The sequence below is a fragment of the Impatiens glandulifera genome, chromosome 8, assembly GCF_907164915.1.
Source record: "Impatiens glandulifera chromosome 8, dImpGla2.1, whole genome shotgun sequence".
NCBI lineage: Eukaryota > Viridiplantae > Streptophyta > Magnoliopsida > Ericales > Balsaminaceae > Impatiens > Impatiens glandulifera.
In genome coordinates this window covers 4,325,824-4,345,695 of record NC_061869.1, presented here as the reverse complement: position 1 = coordinate 4,345,695, position 19,872 = coordinate 4,325,824, and the positions used below count along the sequence as shown (strand labels likewise).

Genomic DNA, 19,872 nt, shown 5'->3' with positions numbered 1-19,872 from the left:
TTAAATAATTTTACCAATATGAAATCCAAATTGGAAGTTTTGAAAAAAAAGGTCGAAATTCTAATTAACAACCCAATTTAAAAATTCAATCATTCTTTTAATATATATTGACCATTTTAAAAAATAGCATCCATACAAATTAAAATACTTCTCTTAATTCCTCTCTCCCATCTCCACTTAAAAAGCAAAAGCATTCATTTATAAGCAATTTTTCTGTCAGATTTATCATTTGAACTTGATTTAAAATAAAATAGCATATATGTCCAACAGCTATAATACAATTATTAAAAACTATTATTGAGATCATTGGCAACAGCCTAAACAAATTATACAATATCTAAAAAAAAAATGTCTGATTCATTTGGAAACTCCTAAGAAGATAGAGTTATGGCATGCAATCTTAACAACAATATAAACACAAACAAAGCTGAATCAAAATCTGGTTCAAAATGTTTTCAAAACTATAGTTTGTTTCATCTATGTATCAAAATGAAGGTTCTAACTTGTATAAGTATAACACCATTACAAAAAAAATAAAAAATAAGGAAGCATCTCATTATTCAAAATCTGAATTTTGGGTTAATCCACGAAAGAAGAATATCTAAAAAAATATTCATGATGATGATGATGGGTCAGTTATCTCATTTCAAGTATTCTTGCACACTCTGGTTAATATCCTCGAGAAAGGAGACGAAACCAGTAGAACTTGTGAAGCCATTTCCATCAACATCCTGTTCTTCAATGAGATAGTTCTCGAAAGCAGAACCATCATCCTGACCTCCGCGAATGAAAACTAGTTTCGGAGTTATGCTCCTTTCTTGCTTCAGTTTGTTTATAGTTGTCCTCAACAAACCTGAAATTGAAAACAAAACGTTTAGTTTCTGAATCATAATAAAATATTTCTTTCATACTGAGATTGACAAAGACTTACAGTCTTGAGGTGGAGGGAAAGGAAGCGAAGGATCGGCTGTTGAAGAGTAGAAAACTATTAAAGTTGTGAAGGCATCAAGGAAAAATATCGGGCTGTCGCTTGTTATCAGAGCAGCACGACTCAGAGAATGCCGAGGAAATGCTTGTTTATCTGGAGTTGTATATGATGATAGCATTGGATAAATCGCTTGGTGAAGTGAACTCGGTTCAAGGGCACTGCATGTTGATAACACAACTTAATACTTAATCTATCGAAATAAGTTCATCCATAACTTGGTATTATAGATAATATATAAACTTTAACCCCAGTAAATTGATCAAATTAAGTTATTATAAGGGTAAATTAAGTTCTTTTCCAACATTAATTCTACATTTTATTAATTAACTAAAATTAGGTGTTCTTAACAGTCAAAAATCTTAAATTTCAGTTTTATCTAAGAGGTCATTTGATAGACTATATTATATCCATCAATCACTTAGTTCATTGACTAAAATACCAAAATACCCTTATTTCACTTTTATTAAATTTTAATTTTAAATACGACATTTTAGTAATTCATCCTACAAAATCTAAAAAAATCAACCTTTTGTTTTTTATCGAAGAAGGTTATTTTAGGAAACGCAAAATCAAACGACCTCTAGTTTGATCTTGGAATTAAATTTTAAATACAAAAGGACATTTTAATAATTTAACCCAAATAATCTCACATAATCCACTTTTTCATCAAAGAAGAATTTTAATTCATAACCCAATATCAAACAAGCTTTAAACCACTCAAATACATACATACATACATACATACCTGAAAAGGCATTGTAGATATATTCTGTAGTCAGGGTGAACACCTTCCTCGTGAAAACGAAGTAGAGGGTTACGAAGCAAGGCAAATACCAAACGAGGTAATGACTGCAATTGTGGGCACTGGGAAAACGAGACATCTATTTGATTTCCTGCTGAAATTCTACGGCCATACTCACATGTTTCATTGTACTGAGCTGTGAGGATCACTAGCCAATCATGTAACAGTATCCTTCCTTCACGGACTCCTTGCTCTAGAGAAGCTGATATGACCTGAGAATTAAAATTATAGATGAAAACCATTAAATTTAACATAGCTAAATTGGATTTAAATTTGTCACTGGAAATAATAACAATAGATAAACTAACCTTGTGAACAAGTATCGACAAAACCACATCAGGGTCAACACTGTCATATAGTTCATTCATATTACCAGCAGTTCCAAATTGCATAGTTCTGATCCGTAGTCTTCTTTTAAGGGAATGGTTTTTTCTGCCCACCAAATACACAATATATGATGAATCACATTCTTTGAAGCTCTTGAATTTTACTTCTTATGGATACAAATACCAATATTATGCCAAATAAATACTTTCTTTACAATTTGAAGAGAAAAAAGGCATAGAACAGGCTGCTTTGATACCATTTTTTTTTCTTCATGTTGGTCGTGATATGAAAAATCTACATATGTTATGTTGCCAAAAATCATGATTATCTAAAAAGTAAATTGATCATCATTAAGAAAAAAAAGAAAAACTTTATACTTGAAAAAATTACACCACAATTTGGATCATCGTCGAGAAAATAATTTACATATCAAATGAAAGAACAAAAAATAAACTATAATCTGATTCATGATTCAAAAAAATCTTATACCAAATGGAAAAGAAAAATCAGTTTTAATTTGAACTTTTGCAATTTTATGTCACATAGATTGTGAGAAAATACTAGTTATAATGCATCATAATGTCACATCTAATCTAAACCATGAATTTATACAATGGCCAACTGAATGGTTTCACAGACAAACATGTGAGAAAAATAACCAAGGAAAAAGAGGAATAACATCATTCTTAGATTAATTCAGTTCAGCACCAAAAACTCACTCTTTGAGGAAATAACAATCTGAAATGTACATTTACATAATCCAGAAAACAGTTTTACATGGAATGTGCAATAATTTGTTATATATATGTGTGTGTGTGTGTGTGTGTGTGTTTTTTAAGGAAAAATGAGCGAGTTCGAGTAGGTAATTGGTGTACCTATTTCCAGATCTTGTATCAGAACCAGAAAGCTCTTCAGGAGGTACAACAACAGTGTACTGAAATGCGATCTGTAACATAGGAGGTTCTGATGTGTGTCTGCAAAAACAACCCAGTTGTCATACATTGATAAAATAGAAGAAGAGAGAGCGTACACTCAGACAAATGAAACATTGCAATGAATATAACATCAACAAAATAAAGTACATCGGATTTAATTGTAACTTATTACTACAATCCCAATGTTCAACAAGAGAGAACCAAAAGTAACTGCAAAAAACATATTGGACAAATGCTTTTCATAACTGTTCGAGGAGAGTATGCTTTCACCATAACGACAACCATAAAGGAAACAATTTTCTCATCCTTCTTGTTTACAGTGCAACAAGTAAAGAAGAAGGGGCATCTGGTAATATTATTTCAAATATTCCTCTTTTTGAAATATGGATACATCGGTAATATTTAACATTACGAATGAAAATATGGATACATCGGTGAAACCAGATCTTAAATGAAAATGAAACCAACAAGACGACTAAAAGAATATATACCTAGAAAATCCAATATTATTTGCAAAATCGAAATCATAAGCATATGTGGCATATGAGTCGCAACAAATTACGTGTTGGACATTTTCATACTGTGGATCTGGGAAGAAATGTCCGTACTGCAGAAAACATCCCAAACACCATTAACAGATAATACAATTGACACAAACCTTTGACTGAATATGCCATAACTTACAGAATGACCAGCTTTGAATTCAGAAGACATCCGAAGCCGAAGAATACAGTTAAACGCATATGGGCGACTTAGCATCCGATACCTGCAATCACATCCTTGCACTTGTTTAATGAAATTGATCTGGAATATACACACAAAGGTGCATAGATATGTGTATCCTTGAGTACTCACATGTCCTGTGGAAGGGTTGAGTCATCTGTATTTGAATATAGGAATAGTGATCCTCCACTCTCTATGCTAAGAAACTTCAAGGATGCCAAATCAGTGTACTCATTTGTAACAGCAAATATATCCACACAAACACCTGATTGAACAGCAACAGTAGCCTGTGAAATATATAGCAGTGCTTCAGTTTGAAGCTCATATCACCAAGTTCTATTGAGGTAGGTATGAGTTTACACTTCACCACATTTAGAGCAACTTTCCTAACCATTACAAAAATTATGGGCTTATATCGCCAAATCAATATCATGATAACAAAATAAAATTTACCAAATCCCTGTAGTATGGAGTCTGTTCTGGAAGTAGAGCACGGTCAGCATCCTCTCCTTTACTAGCATATTGCTCCCCGTAACGTCTTGTATCCAGCTGCCCAGATCCATAGTCAGGAGCGCCAGATAAAAAGGCAAAGACTCGAGCTGCAATTATTTCAAAGTAAGCTCTTACATTAATAGAACAAATTTGAGAGGAAAATAGGACACTTGCTTACTAATACTTGTCTTTTCTTTTTAGACCACGATTTTACCTTGGAGGAGGCTAGCAAAACATCATACTGCCATTATCCCCACTTCAATCAAGGTGCTTTAAGTGGAAATTGAACTAAAACCTCAACCTTTTAGTTCAAGATTCTTACCACTTGAGCTACCTATACTTGTTACCCTCCCACCCCTTCTTCTGGGTTTCATCCCCTACTCTGATTCTCATCATTTCTTTGTAAACCCTAGTTTCTATCCTACATTTACTTATCAATATTATTAACCGTTACAGTTTTTCTTACCTAAAGCAAATGTGTTTCCATATTCTGAGCCAAGGTAATTGAATAAGGATTCCATTGCTGCTCCAAAACCTCGTCCACCTAAGAACACTCCATCTAATCCTTGACCTGCAGCTGTTGTCCTTTCCCATGAAGTCGTTGGCCTCAGTGTCTCAAGAGCTGATGCAATTTTATCTTTGCATGTATCCACCTGTAACAACGTAATGCCATTACAGCTTAACTATACTGTATCCTATATACCATCTTTAGGTACACTTCTTTAAACAAAAACTGCATCAAGAAACCAGAATAACTTGAACAGGTGCAAATTGCAGATAAATGAAGTCCCTTAATTACCGGAGCCAAAAAGGACAGCAAGGGCATGACATCTTCAAGCTCAATTGGCAAGGTAACATCTGGATCTGGGGAGATGAAAACATTCTTCACCACTGGAACAGGCCCCTGAACATCATAAAGTCCTAATTTGTGACTAAAAGTAGCCAGCCCAAACAGCGAGCCAGGTCCAAGAGCTGTTTTCCAAAGGGAACAAGCATTAACTCAACCTTTTAGTTATAAATAAAATTTTGAAGCTAAGATAAATGAAGAAAACCAACCTTCCAAAGCTGCTAGTAAAGCACTTTTCACAAGTTCCAGAAACTCTTCTGAAGCTGCACAGAACCAGTGAATAGGATCATACCCTCACAAAATTCAGGTGAGACCAAAATACTAATGTAGTGCAGTCGTTAGGAGACCAATGGTACATAAAGTGCAGTCTTTAAGAGACCAAAACTGGAAGACATGAGACAAAAACACTTATGTAGTATAATTTGCAGTCTGTTACTATTGTTAGACTCCAAAACAGGTTGCAGGAGAAACTGTTACAGTGATTTAGTAAGACAGAGTTTAACACTTACGCACCACTGCAGTGGTAGTGGAAACATATTTCTAGAGGGAAGAACCTTGATTTAGAGGATCAAATGTGTGTGTTTAGGATCTGATGAGTGGGTGTTTGTTTTGGTCATTTGGATGCCTGTATGCTTCATAAGGAGAATTGGTGATCTTTTATTTGATTCGGGTGAAGTGATGTCTGTTAATTCTCACTGGCATAAGTCTTTGGAGGCGATTTCTGTTAAGTCTCACTTGATGATTTATAATGGTTTGTCGTTAATACAAGTTCTTTTGGTTTCAGGAAAAAAAGGATATATCAAGTGATATGATCCATTGAGAAAGATAATAAACTGTTATGTGCTCATGTTCCTCATTTCTTTTGCTCCATAATATACCTACTTAGAGAATTATGATATTAGAAAATCACACATTGCAAGAATCAATTTTACTTTATTAACAAGTATCCAATGCCAATGGGTTCGAAACAAGATAGAGTAACTTCCTCCTTTTTTTTGAGCTTTAGATGCATGCATTAAAGGAAAAGAGAATGTCCTTTGTTAACTAAGCTAAGGAATTGATATGACCAAAAAGCTCACAAAATCTATTTAGAGGGTAATCCAATCTAAGCTTTCAGAAGATATAACTCTCATGCTGATATTATGAAATCACTTTGAACATTGATGTCTGGTCTAACAGATGATCTAGAACATGGAATACACAAGCAAGAATGATCAACTTTAATACACTAGCAAGAATGATAAATGAATTGATTCAGCAAGCTGAAGAGCAAATATTTTGAGAAATTGACATCTTACATGACAAATCAACAGCAGCAACATAAACTGGCTGAGCCTGCATTCCCTCTTCTTCAAACCCTTCCACTGCCATACAATATAAAGAGAGCTCATATGTCAATGAGAAGCGCCAAAAGGCACAAAGAGATTGAAATGAGCTTCAGATTCGAGTTTCTAAAACCTCCACTAAATTCATAGCAAACTACTAAAATCGAGATTATATTTCATTTACTTGGGAGCTCAAGATCTATGAAAGATGAAACGTTTTCAGGACAAGCTTCAGGGAGAGAGTATCGATTAACAGCTTCAGAGGATAGTCCGTTAAGAGTCCCGCAAAGTGAGCAAGTCCATGCCCATTGTTCCTGCTCACAATAAGTGTTGTAATAAGCCCAACAATTCTCGCATCGAGGAAGTAGATGTCCATCCGATCCATACGTTGGAGGATTCCCGTTCTCATCCCTTCCGGCGAAAGGCGTCACCGTCACACCCCACGGTACGCCAGAAGATTCAAGCGCGTCTGGATCGATCGGAAAACGAATTGTCGACGCCCTCACCGCCATTGATCTTTGCTAGATAGAAAGATAGATACAGATTAGATCGAAATTGAAAAGAGAAACCTAGCTAGACTGACGAAGACGAGTTGGACTGATTAGGTTCAATTTTGGAGAAATGAAGGGGTAAAATAGTCTTTCAGTTGTCAAAAGAGTCAAATTACTACTTACTATATAACAGACGATTAACCTTTCACTTTCTCTCTCTACAATTATCTTCTGTATGTATATATCAGAGCCGACTCCATTGTTATGAGGTGAAGCTTTCTTCTATTCTCCTTATATTTACTCAATCTATCTCCTCCTCTGTATGTATATATCAACCATCTCCATTGTCGCGAGGTTAGGTTTTCTTCTATTCCTTTATATATGTGTATATTTATGATTTCATCGATGTGTTTTGCTTCACTATCACATAATAATCTGCGTATGTTTGATTACACGAACTTTACATTCGTCATATTTCGTGGATACACTTTTTATGCACATAAGGTGTTCGATAAAATGCTTCAGTGAAGTTACTCAACTATTTCAACTTGTTTGTCTGATTTGAACGAACTAGAATGATTGCAGAGACTAAAGATTGTTTAGGGTTTTCTGTTGAATTCTCTCTTAAAACATGTATCCATCGTCTGTAGGTAACAACTAGTAGCATTTTTCCAATTGAAGGATTTGTGGGAGAAGAAAGGTTATGGCCAAATTAGTTAGACGATTTCCTCAATTAGGGTTAAGATGCCTGAAATGGAGATATGATATCGCCAGTACTTGTGAAAGTCCAGCTTTTCACTTGATGAAATCAACACTACTTGGCCATTCTCTATTGACAAATAGAAGCTTCAGTATGATTGAGAATCGCAAAGTATTCATGAGCGATGAAACAACCTCAGAGGACGAAGATGTCGACCATCAAACCTCATCTCAGTTCATGGCAAACCGAAGATTCAGTATGACCGAGAATCATAAACGATTTGTGAAGAGCGATGAAACAACCTCAGAGGATGAGGACAAGGATGAACAAGTCGACCATCAAACCTCATCTCAGATAATGGGAAACAATGATAATTGTCAACCTCGGGACAATATTCGTCGAAAAGATAGGGTCAAGTTTATAGTGGAGAACCTAACAGACATGGAAGACAACAGTAAAGAGGCAGTTCACGAAGCACTTGATTCGTGGGTAGCTTGGGAACAGAATTTCCCTGTAGGACATCTCAAAAGAGTTATATTTCTTCTCGAAAAGGATGAACAATGGCATAGAGTTATTCAAGTGATCAAATGGATGCTTAGCAAAGGACAAGGAAATACAAGGGGAACTTATGCACAGCTTATTCGTGCCCTAGATATGGATAATCGAGCAGAAGAAGCTCATCAAGTTTGGGAAAAGAAAATTGGATTTGATCTTCATTCTGTTCCTTGGCAGCTATGCCAACTTATGGTAGCTGTGTATCACAGAAACAACATGCCAGAGAGAACTATAAAACTTTTCAAAGGCTTGGAAGATTTCGATCGTAAGCCACAAGAGAAATCGATTGTGCAGAGAGTTGCGGATGCTTATGAGTTGTTGGGTAAACCACAAGAGAAGGAAAGGGTTCTTGAGAAATACAAGGATTTGTTCTCATTAAGCCCGAAGAAGTTTAGTTCCAAGAACAAGAAGAAACCTAAAGCTGCCAAAAAAGCCGAGTAATGATGTTTCAACAATCAAAGGTACTTTCTTTTGTTCCCTACCTTACCTGTTTTGTTTAAAGACATGTTAGTTTAAAAAACAACATTGATGAATGGAAATTTTTTACCAAAGTTAGGAATAGTGTACAGATTTGATACATTTCTGAAATCAGAAACTAAAAAAAAAACTTGAATTAACAAAGGAATGAGAATGATTAAAGCAAACCAACAACCAAGAAATCAAATTTTCTGAATCCATCCCACCAGATTCATCGCCAAGCTTCACTCCTGTTCCTCTCGACCATTGAATTAATCCGACTCAAATTACTAATCCCCTTTCCACCCTTATCCGGTAGCTGATGAAGATCAGTGTTTACAGGATCTTTAACAACACTTGATTGCCCGATTAATAACAATCCAGAAATGAATGAACCAGAAGATTCTGATTCACATTCTTGTTTAGTTGTGTAAAGGGCCTCCTCCTGATGCCCTTCTTCTTCCTCTTCTTCTTCTCTGACAGTTAAATTCCCCAAACTAGGGCTGTGGTTTCCACTTTGATCAGAAGGTGGCTCAGTACAAACAATGGCGGATTCTTCTTCTTCTCTTTCGCGTAGAGTCTTAGTTATGAGTGACTTTAAAAAGTTCATCACTTGAACAGCATACATCAATGCAGTCAAAGGATCCACCATCTAATAAGCAGCAGAGAAACACAATAAATATTATATATTTGTTGTTTAGGTTTAGGTTCGAGTTTTATTAGTAATACCTGAGTCATGTTGGGTGCGAAAACCATGGCAACATTGTGTGCATTCATCTTGTTAACATGTTCCATTTGAACAACATCAGCCATTAGATTAACAGCCCAACTTAGTAAAGCCGATTGAGTGGAGGGAAGAAGTGCGACTAAAGCCGAACATTCTTCTTCCGATTGAGACTGAGTCACCTGCTCGGGCGAGAGAGAATCGAGTATTCCGGTTGGGAGTTCTCTGAACCAGGCCTTGATCAAACCGGCTAAACAATGAACATCGATTCCTTGTGGAAGTAAACCTCTGTTTAGCTGTTCTCTAACGAATTCCTCTTGACTGTTTTCAGCATTAATTCTAAAAATACCTTCAGCCTGTAATCCTCCTTGAACGTAAAGACGACGTTGCATTAAAAGGAGGATTGTTGGTACGCTGTTTCCTCTTTTGTCGAATGACAATTGCATTGATTCTGTCGAAACCCCGAAAACCGTCGTGCTTCAAAAATGAAGAAAACAGTTATAATAAAGAAGATGAAGAAGATCATGAAGAAGATCATGAAGATCAAACCTGGCGCTAGGTGCTCTTCTGGGTACTTCTGGTTCGAATTCAACAGGTAAACCCAAGAAGCCATTGAATCTATCGAAGGTGACATGTGCGACGTGGCGTACGTTAGTGGGCCAACTGATGTCCATCCCGTTTGAAATATCTTCTTCTCCATCGTTGGTCTTGCAAGAAGCCATCCAGAAGGATTTTCTGAAAAGGGTTAGAAGAAGGGCTAACAGAGATAATTGATCTCTTTCTATTTCTACTTCTCTGTTCTCCGGCGTAAGAACCCTAGAACAGACTTCTTCTTCTTCTCTTTCTTGTTCTTCAACTCTCTCTCTCCTCAATGGGTCTTCGTGTGAAGAAGAAGAAGAAGAGGGTGCGCACGATAAGGAGGAAGATGAAGAAGACTGGGATGAGTGAAGAACTTCTGTCATGGTATAATTCTTGTTTTGTTTTGGGGTTATAGAAAATTGAAATTTGAGATTTGTTTGGAATTAAAGAAACAATGGAGGAAGGACGTGAGAATCATGAAGTTATTATTTTTCTCTGTTCCTTGGACACCATTGAAGAAATCTTGAGAGAGAAAGTAAGCTTGTTAGCTGTATGTATGTATGTATTATACAAATTTAATGTTTGCCTATCTGTCAACCTTCCTCTTCTTCGGAGACAAGACATACAAATTTCTGATTTGGTCCCCAAACTATTATCTATTGGCCCAATAGTTTGGACAAACAAATCTATTTTAAATTTATTTAAATATTTTATTAATTTTTTTGGTTTTTTTGTTTTTGTATTTCAACACATAAATGTTTGAACATCGACTCATCTCAATCTTTAAGAAGGAGATCTATGATCCCAAATTCTTTTACTCCACTTATCAAGTATTTGGAGTTGAGCGAACGGGTGAAAAGGGTTAATTGACCGACATGAATTCATCTCAATCTTTAAGGAAGAGATTGACGATCCCAAGTTCTTTTACTCCATTCATTAAGTCTTTGGCAACTCGTAGTTGGAGAGAAGGTCCCTTACAACATCTGCCTACACAAGCCCGCTTGATCTTGATCAGGAGATAGGTAGATCGAGTGATAGGAGGACTTCTTCCATTCTTTCTCATATACTGAAATCAAGTAAGAAAATATCATGTGAATTTTCGACACTCTCCAGTACCAAAATATACTAAATTTTTACTTTCAAATTTAGTTTCAGTTCCATTTTAAAAAAAAACATATATAAATTAAAATTATTTGATTTTTCATATTCTAACCAAAGAGAATGGACCATTTATATATATATATATATATATATATATATTAAAAATGGCAATTTGGCCACAACTATCTAGTAGGGTCTTGTTTCTTTGGAATTTTCTTATAAAGATTATTTTATTAAATAAATAATATTTTAAAGTCTGAGTTAGGTAAGTTAGCTACTTAAAATTGATGAGTAAATAAATTTGAATATATATAATGATGACACTATATTAGGTTGTTTTGAAAAGTTGAAAACTTTAATGATATGTATTGGCCACAAAGGATGTAATTGATGACAATAAATTTGATTGTAACATTTTTTTATACAAAAATATCTAATATATTGATATTTGACATTAAATCTATAATGAACAGAAATAGGGTTTTTGAATAGGTTGACAAATGTTATAAATTTTATTGTGAAATATATTATTTAGTGTTTTTTAATAAGAAATTAAAAATCAAATAAGTTATTTCATATATAATATAATTTGTAAATAATAAAATATAACATCTATGAATTTGTATAGATTAAAATTCTAATTCAAAAACTATCTATTACAAAAAAAAAAATTAAAAAAAAAATATAGATTTAAAAATTTGTCACCAACCCGCTTAGAGGATATGATGTAATAAAAATAGAAACAAGTCATCTTCTTCGATAGAAAAAAAAAAGTTGAAATTTATGACTTTTCAATTTTAAAGTTTCTTTATAAGGAAAGTTAAGTAAAAATAGCTCTAAATTTACTTTTAAAAGTTTATATATATATATATATATATATATAATAATATTAATAAAAATAAAATAAAAATGGAATGCGCCAAATATCATTAAATTATCCCTTTAATGAGTGATCTATACCCACCTCAATAGGGAATTAAAATGGGTCCTCCAAAATTGCATAAGAAAAAAACAATTATTCCTAATCATTTGATTCTTCTTTTTTTTTTTAGATCGGGATCATTTGATTCTTGTTGAAAAATTAAAGACTCTTTAGAAAATTATAACAATTTTTATTTAGAAGCGTATTCCTGTTTTTATTGGTAGATGAGATCCTTTTAAGATTGAATTTTATTGTATCATAAACAATTGATAAATATTTATTTTTATTAAAACTTATTGTATATCTGAAATGTAATAACACAATAACGCTAAATTTTTAAATGCGATTAAAGAATTCATCTATAAAAAAATGCATTATAACGAAACGATAATTAAATCCTATGGTCATGGAAAGAAACAATCATTATGATTTATTGATATAGGAGATCTCCAAATACATTGGAAATCATCAAGGTTATTCCAATCTTTAAATTAATTTATTTGTTTTTCTTTATCCTCTAAATTTAGTGTGATAAGGGAATTTTATGTATAATCATTGAATGTGCCTCCATGTTGTTTATGTTCATCGTTTGGATGAATGATTGCTTCCAAATTTGCATTGACCAATTAAAAATGAATTATTTTATTTTCATGAAAGTTTTGTGTATTTTTTATGAATGTGATTAGATTGAATTTAGATAATTTTTTTTTCTTGATCTTTATAGTACAGAATGATAAATTTTAAAATAATTAAATAAATATGACACAATAAATACATAGTTACAAATCAATGAGTAAAAATTATGGGACTACACATCTAAAAACAAGCTCTACTATAACAAAAATATTTAACTTAAAAAGAGGTTTATTAACTTTCAACAATACCGAGAAGATCAAGAATATTAAAAAAAAAAATATTAGTGTTAAAAAATATGGTTTCATACAACTCCAACCCTTTATTTATTTTTTATGGTTGAAAGCTCGATAAAAAGCCAACAAAAGAGTATATATATATATATATATATATCAAAATTGTTCAAAACTTTTGTAGGATATATTTACATGTTTGATCTAATAATAGTAATACAATTTAGTTATAGTGGTACAAGTATATCATTCATAATACTCAACGAGGCATATTTGTAAAGAGAATAAACTAGAAATTGATTACATTTCATAACCTTGATTTTGGAAGGACATTTTTTTAAGCATTTTGATTTATCTCCTTTGATATTTATGTATATAATTTAATTATTTTTTTCCTCTTGCAAATTCCAAGCTAACCTACTTATCAAGTCATGTTTGGTATGCAACTACCCAATTTTGTTGTTTTGTTTGAAGAAGGAAAATAACAAATAATTGCGAGAATTTTGTGAAATGACTTCTTTTTTTCTCAACCATGTTTGGATTGAATTCCTTTAATATATGACAATTTATTAGATGATAATAGTAGCTTTTCTATTCAAAAACACTTAAATTTTGAGTTGAAATTGTGTTTGAACGTAAAAATATGTATAAATTTATTTGAAAACATTTGTTATTAAATATTTAATTTAATTATATATATTCAATTACTTATATATTTAATAACATTTTTTAAATCTTTTAAAATGGACCATCTCATTTTTAAGGTAATATAATAATAGAAAAAAAATCCTAGAATTAGAAACACTTTTTTCTTTTTTTAATAGATAAGATATGGTTATGTATATATTTTAATAAAAAAAAATGGAAATGAAGTTTGTATATGTACAAATTAGTCAAGTAAAGTTATATACATAATCAATAATAGTTCAATTGCTTCTTTTTTATTAAATTGTGTAATATATAATTAATTCAATCAAAATAAAAGATCGAGAATTTGGTGTCGGAAATAATGTGACAATACGTAATTCTAATTGAACTTTTCTCTCCAATTACATAATGTCACATCATTCTCAAATCACTCCATCCTGCCATTAAATTTTCGTGCCATAGTGTTGCTCAATAAAATAATTATCCAATAATTTTATTTAAATTTGATAGAATTATTTGTTAATAAAAAGTTGAATTATGTTATTTGAACCATTATAAAAACATAAATAGCTCAATTGATATTAATTTTCCAGATTCTAGAAAAGAGGGGAAGCTTTTCAAGATAGATTATTTCTTCTCTTAGCGGTTGAATGGCTCGTTTCTATCAATCTCAACCGCCTTCCGCACCGCCGGCGCCGGAGGGTTACGGATGGGGAGAACCTTATCCGGCCGCTCCTCAGACCAATTACGGTGGCCAGACTAACTATGGATATCCTTCTTTCCCGCCGGGAACTCCGCCTAACGTCGTACAGAGTTTTCAAATGGCCGACCGTGACCGGAGTGGTTTTATAGATGAAAGAGAACTTCAACAAGCTCTATCCAACGGTTATCAGCGATTCAGCCTTCGAACTATCCGTTTGTTAATGTTTCTCTTTAAGAATCCTATGGATCCTCTTAGAATTGGTCAGTTTTCTATTCAAATTGATATGTGTTTGTTCAAACAGACGAGTTTTAGAATGTTTGTTAACTTGTTGCAGGTCCTAAAGAATTTACTGAATTATGGAGCTGTCTTGGCCAATGGCGGGTAATGATTATTGATTTATCATTTTTTTGTTGTTTGTTAATGTTTTAGTAGTTTAGTTACTTCATTGCTATGTGGAATTGCTGTTAATTACTGGTTTTGGAATGTTGCATAGAATATTGTGTTAGTTCTTGATGGATTTGATTTGGGGAAAATGAAGCAGATTTCATATGATTCTCTGTAGTTTGGATAGACTGGATTGAGGAGTTTTGAATTTTTTATGGATTTTGATGAGCTAGGGTTCTTTTTCTTTCCCATGTCCATGTGATTCATCTTCAAAGGTATATACATACATATATGATTCTCTGTAGTCTTGGAATGTTGCATAGAATCTTGGTTTAGTTCTGGATGGATTTGATTTGGGGAAGATGAAGCAGATTGCATATGAATTATGATTCTATTTAGTTTGGATTGAGGAGTTTTGAATTTTATATGACATTTGATGGGTTAGGGTTCTTTTACTTTCCCATGTCCATGTGATTCATCTTCAAAGGTATACATACATAGGATTTATAGATGTTGTTGTTGTTCTTGTTGTATAATAGGGAGTTTTCGAGAGGTTTGATAGAGATAGGAGTGGAAAAATTGATGCGACAGAGCTGAAAGATGCATTATACAGCCTTGGATATGCTCTTCCACAATCTGTTCTTCAAGTGCTTCTTTCGAGATATGAAAATGCATCTTCAAGGAGGGTTGAGCTCAATTTTGATAGCTTTGTGGAGTAAGAACAGCTTATATTTCATATAACTTTTTCTATTCCAAAGGGGTATCCAAATCTTGATCACATATTTTAACCTTTTTTTGTTTGTTTCATGATTTGCAGGTGTGGGATGGTGGTCAAGGTAATATATATAATCCTATGCCCCATTTTGGGATTTTGTTTTGTTTTGAAACTAAACCTGTTCGAGACAAAAAATCAAAACTTTATTAGTTGTTTGTCATCTGGATCTGAAATGAGGGCTGCATTTCCAATGTGTAATTTTTTTCAAAAAAATGCATGCATAATCTGATGATTTGAAGTAGTCAATATGTGTTTTTCAGGGCATGACAGATAAATTTAAGGAGAAGGATCCGAGATATACTGGTTCGGCGACTATTTCTTATGATGCATTTATGTCTATGATCATCCCGTTTATTGTGCAATACGATGACTGATTCGTCACGGTTTGTTTAGGTCAAGGTAAATCGAATATAGTAATAATAGTTGATTACTATTATTGATTACGAAGAGGGTTAATTTGTCGTGCTGTTGGTTTTAATAGTAGTGAAATCGATTATTATTATTATGTTATTTGATCTGGTTATTATTTAATAGTAGTAAAATTGTGCCATTAAATAGTATTCAATCTCATTAACCATGATATACATGAATGAGTTCTTAGAGGAAATTTTGCCTAGTGAAGGTTGATATTATTTTAACAGCACAAAGCTGAAAATTTATGTGACATTTAATAAATAAAAAATATTAGAAAATTGAAGTTTAGTGAGAAAAATGATAATGGTTTAGATGATTACTGCCCAATTCTAATTGAAAAAAATCATTTTAAAGTGAAAGATCAAAATAGTGAGATGTGCCAGGACCCTCCAAGATTAATCAGAGACATGGACATTATTGATATAAAAAATTCATTTCTGATATTATTTTGGTTCTATTTAAAAATACTTGTGCTTTATCATTTAGATTAAAAAGTCTGTATTTGTAAGAATGGGTGATAGCTTATATTTGTATACTTTGTTTTTATATCTTTTTAATATGAAACTAGACCTATATTTCCGAAAATATATTACAAAAATCTAACAGAATAATAATTTATTATTAAAAAAATATAAATTAGTATTTAAAAAAATTCTTATATCAACTCAATGGATCTTCTGTTTTTATTTTCTAATATAAAGTTTCTTCAAATATTTTAATTAATTAAAATTTAATAGTGACTGAAAATAAAATCTTATTATATTATTTTTTTTAGATTTGAATTATAAAATATTTTCAATTCATTAATTAAAATACTAAAATATTTTTTAATTTAAAATTTTTATTTTTATTATTTATTAAATTCATTTTATAATTTTTATCAAAAAATAATAATTATCTCTTCCAAATCTTTCAAATAAGAGCTTAAAAAATATATTATATTGTGATAAAATAAAATTAATTAATATATTTTTAATAAAAAATTCAATCTGTAATCAAATTAGTATTTAAGATTAGTTTAAATGCTCACCCTAGCAACAAAACAATAACAATCCTTTAGTATTCTTTTCATGTCCAATAAATAAGTCAAAACAGAATCAAGAATAGAACAATCATAATTTTTGAAAAAAAAACTACATTAGTTAGAACACAAAACATTAAAGAACATGTGAAAAGACAGCAAAAGTATTGAATAATTAAAAAGAGCTCCTTAAAAGATCCGGACTGGTTTCCCCATGGTGCTCTTCAAGTACAAGCACCTCACCTATATAATATAGAATGATTAAGAACATAATTTATTTAATATTCAAATTGTAATGTACATTATTAAATAAATTTACAAATATTTTTTTGTTAGTTCTTGTTTGTTAGGAGGAAGGAAGTAAATTACTTACATTTTGCCAGTTTTTCTTCAACAGAGAAACTAGGAAATTGACGCTCATTTGAACGTTCTGAAATATTTGCTTTTCTTCCATTCCGAGGTTTCCAACCGCAACCCCCATGCAGAGAACCTTCTTAAGTTGGAATTTTACAGTAGCTTTGATTTCATTCACTTTAGATTCAAGTGATTCTTGGTGACTGACAAGTGTTGGAAACTTTCCTGCAAGATTATACTTATAAATCTACAAGAAAACCTAAATTATCAAGTTTTTTTGATCTGGGTTATTAAAACTACTTGCCTGCCTTGTTAAGACCAGGACCCAAAAGACGGGGAATTTGTTTGATAACAGCTTCTGATGCCAAAAACGCGTGATATTTCTTTGCTAGCTTCTTAACTAGCTTCTTGTTCTTGTTTAGTTTCTTCAGACTTTCAACATCCATATATTCAAGACTCATTTTCTCAGCCTATTGTTGTTCATCAAAAATAACTATCAGAGACTTACCCAATTAATCAGGATTGGAGTTTAACCTAAACAAATTTGATTACCTCTTCAACATGTTGGGCGTCACCAAGCATGCAGACTTTCATCTTGGGACGAGGAATGTGGGGAAGTTTTACAGAACCACTGAAACGTTTATCTTTCTGAGGATCATAATTCTTCAAACCAATCTGGAGTTCAATTGTCTCAGTGAAGTTCCTCTTTTTTTCTTTTGAATCACTGCTAATTTGAGTGATAGCTTCTCTCAATGCATCGCTTTGAAGCTTACTGCAGAGATCATATATAGAATTAGCTGCTATCAATCAGATAAATCATACTATGGGAACTTTTTTAAGTGATTGAAGAATCTACAATGATAAACATAGACGAGATTGGAACACAGGATTAGACAATTCGATAAATCGAATTTTCTAACTAATTGCAAACTGATTTACTTGGTTCAATCATGTCAAGACTAAGAAGAGCATATATAGAAGAAACAGCTACCAATCAGACAAATCATACTGGGAACTTTTTTAAGTCAATGAAGATGATTCTAAAATGATAAACATAGTCGAGATTGGAGCATTTTTATATGAGAAACAGGATTATACAATTTGATAAATCGAATTTACTAATTGTAAACTGATTTACTTGGTTTAATCACAATCAGATCAAGAACAACATACATAAATGAAACAGCTATCAATCAGACAAATCATACTATGGAAACTTTTTTAAGTCAATGAAGATTCATTCTACAATGATAAACATCGACGAGATTGTAACATTCAGGATTATACAATGCAATGAATCGAAATTACTAACTGCAAGCTGATTTACTTGGTTCAATCACATTCAGACTAAGAACAACGTAAAATGTCAAAAGTAAGCACGTACCTCATGGCTGAATCTCAACTCTTCCTCTAGTCTTTGATCTGTTTCACGGAAGAAGGAAACACAAATTATTGTTTCAATCGGATCAAGAAAACGTAGATTTCACAGTTAACTATAAGAAAAACAACAAAAGAGATCAAGCAGGGAAAATGGAAGAATGAAAATGAGGATCGTTGAGAGAGAAAGAGAGATAACCTTGAGATAGAGAGCGCCGGCGACGAAAGCTGGCGAGCGCAAAAGGAGAGTATCCTTTTGATATACTACTGATTGATTTCTCTGATAGAGATGATGAAGAAGAAGAAGAAGAATCACAAGCTTTGGGCTGTGCCCTAAAATTAACCACGAATCGTTTGGGTCGACAGGCCCGTATATCTTATTTTGGGCCTACATTTTCATATAATTTAAATTTTCAATTTTATTTATTTTATAAATAAAGTGAAAGTCAATTATTTAAAATAATTGAACTAAGCTTATTTGTAATTAATCCGGATCTCATTGAAAATTCATAAAATTTGAAATATATATATATTATATTCATGAAAATTCCGTTATTATAACTCTTTTTTAATTGAATTTTTTTTAAAGTAATTAATTTTTATTAATTCAAAGGAGTTACATATAAAAAATTAAATTACAAAATAATTTTAACAAATCAAAACAACTAAATATATAAATTTATGTGTTAAATAATATGACATATTTGTAAAATTAAATTATAATGATAAATAACGAACAATCCCTTAATTTCTTAAGGCTGACTGAGCTAATAAGGAATGTCATAAAATGTAATGTTAAGTGACAACCGACCATTTCCGTTATGGAGTTATGGAAGGATACCTGAAAAAAAGTCTCTAAATATCTTATTCGGGTGAGTCATTATTAGAAAAATGAAAAATAATTTTAAATTCGGTAATTTCATCTTCTTTGTTCCTGAAAAGGGGTGGACTTTGACTTAAAAAATCATCACTTACACAATCGGAGGATATGAACAACAAACGATTCATCGAAGATTTAGAGAATTATTCGGATCACAAATTCGAAATAAAAAATTCAATCCATCTAAATAAGATACCGCATCCGCATCGAACAAAATATAATACCAACTCAAATATGAGTACTGAAAAAAAAAAATTATATATATATAAAAGACACACTTCCATGCTATGCTAGAAAAAGTTATTGGAGAGACTAGGAAATAATATTTTTTCTTAAAACTAAACCTAATATTAATATATATATTAATACAGAATTACATATAAAAATATTAATTTATAAATAAATAGAACTTCATGATTTATTTATTTTTACAAACATAACCAATTGTATTTTTTATTGAAAAAATGCCCTACAAGTCTAGAG

General features: G+C 32.0%; 5 protein-coding genes across 6 annotated transcripts; 2 read left to right on the top strand and 3 right to left on the bottom strand.

Moving 5' to 3' along the window:
- Positions 1-410: 410 nt before the first annotated feature.
- On the bottom strand, positions 411-7,059 carry LOC124911291 (protein transport protein Sec24-like At3g07100). The gene is made up of 14 exons (XM_047451754.1): positions 6,624-7,059; positions 6,413-6,478; positions 5,324-5,377; positions 5,067-5,239; positions 4,734-4,920; positions 4,229-4,374; positions 3,908-4,062; positions 3,737-3,818; positions 3,544-3,659; positions 2,993-3,091; positions 2,099-2,222; positions 1,734-2,002; positions 932-1,146; positions 411-853 (listed from the first exon to the last, which is right to left on the bottom strand). Exons 1-14 carry the CDS (start codon positions 6,949-6,951, stop codon positions 642-644), a joined length of 2,226 nt encoding a protein of 741 aa, XP_047307710.1. The 5' UTR covers positions 6,952-7,059; the 3' UTR covers positions 411-641.
- A 92-nt stretch (positions 7,060-7,151) lies between these two features.
- On the top strand, positions 7,152-8,740 carry LOC124911294. 2 transcript variants are annotated; one of them, XM_047451756.1, is made up of 2 exons: positions 7,152-7,284; positions 7,581-8,740. In XM_047451756.1, exon 2 carries the CDS (start codon positions 7,634-7,636, stop codon positions 8,624-8,626), a length of 993 nt encoding a protein of 330 aa, XP_047307712.1. In that variant the 5' UTR covers positions 7,152-7,284; positions 7,581-7,633; the 3' UTR covers positions 8,627-8,740. The 2 variants fall into 2 exon arrangements, with proteins under 2 accessions (XP_047307712.1, XP_047307713.1); XM_047451757.1 differs by having other exon boundaries at positions 7,154-7,199.
- LOC124911292 (rho GTPase-activating protein 5-like) lies at positions 8,707-10,466 on the bottom strand. Its single transcript, XM_047451755.1, has 3 exons — positions 9,915-10,466; positions 9,371-9,842; positions 8,707-9,293 (listed from the first exon to the last, which is right to left on the bottom strand). The coding sequence occupies exons 1-3, from the start codon at positions 10,325-10,327 to the stop codon at positions 8,874-8,876; spliced, it is 1,305 nt and encodes a 434-aa protein (XP_047307711.1). The 5' UTR covers positions 10,328-10,466; the 3' UTR covers positions 8,707-8,873.
- A 3,629-nt stretch (positions 10,467-14,095) lies between these two features.
- LOC124911295 (probable calcium-binding protein CML48) lies at positions 14,096-15,879 on the top strand. The gene is made up of 5 exons (XM_047451758.1): positions 14,096-14,444; positions 14,519-14,565; positions 15,108-15,283; positions 15,386-15,404; positions 15,604-15,879. The coding sequence occupies exons 1-5, from the start codon at positions 14,132-14,134 to the stop codon at positions 15,715-15,717; spliced, it is 669 nt and encodes a 222-aa protein (XP_047307714.1). The 5' UTR covers positions 14,096-14,131; the 3' UTR covers positions 15,718-15,879.
- A 932-nt stretch (positions 15,880-16,811) lies between these two features.
- Positions 16,812-18,808, bottom strand: LOC124911296 (60S ribosomal protein L10a-1-like). Its single transcript, XM_047451760.1, has 6 exons — positions 18,709-18,808; positions 18,517-18,554; positions 17,685-17,904; positions 17,437-17,602; positions 17,152-17,357; positions 16,812-17,021 (listed from the first exon to the last, which is right to left on the bottom strand). The coding sequence occupies exons 2-6, from the start codon at positions 18,519-18,521 to the stop codon at positions 16,968-16,970; spliced, it is 651 nt and encodes a 216-aa protein (XP_047307716.1). The 5' UTR covers positions 18,522-18,554; positions 18,709-18,808; the 3' UTR covers positions 16,812-16,967.
- Between the last annotated feature and the right edge of the window lie 1,064 nt (positions 18,809-19,872).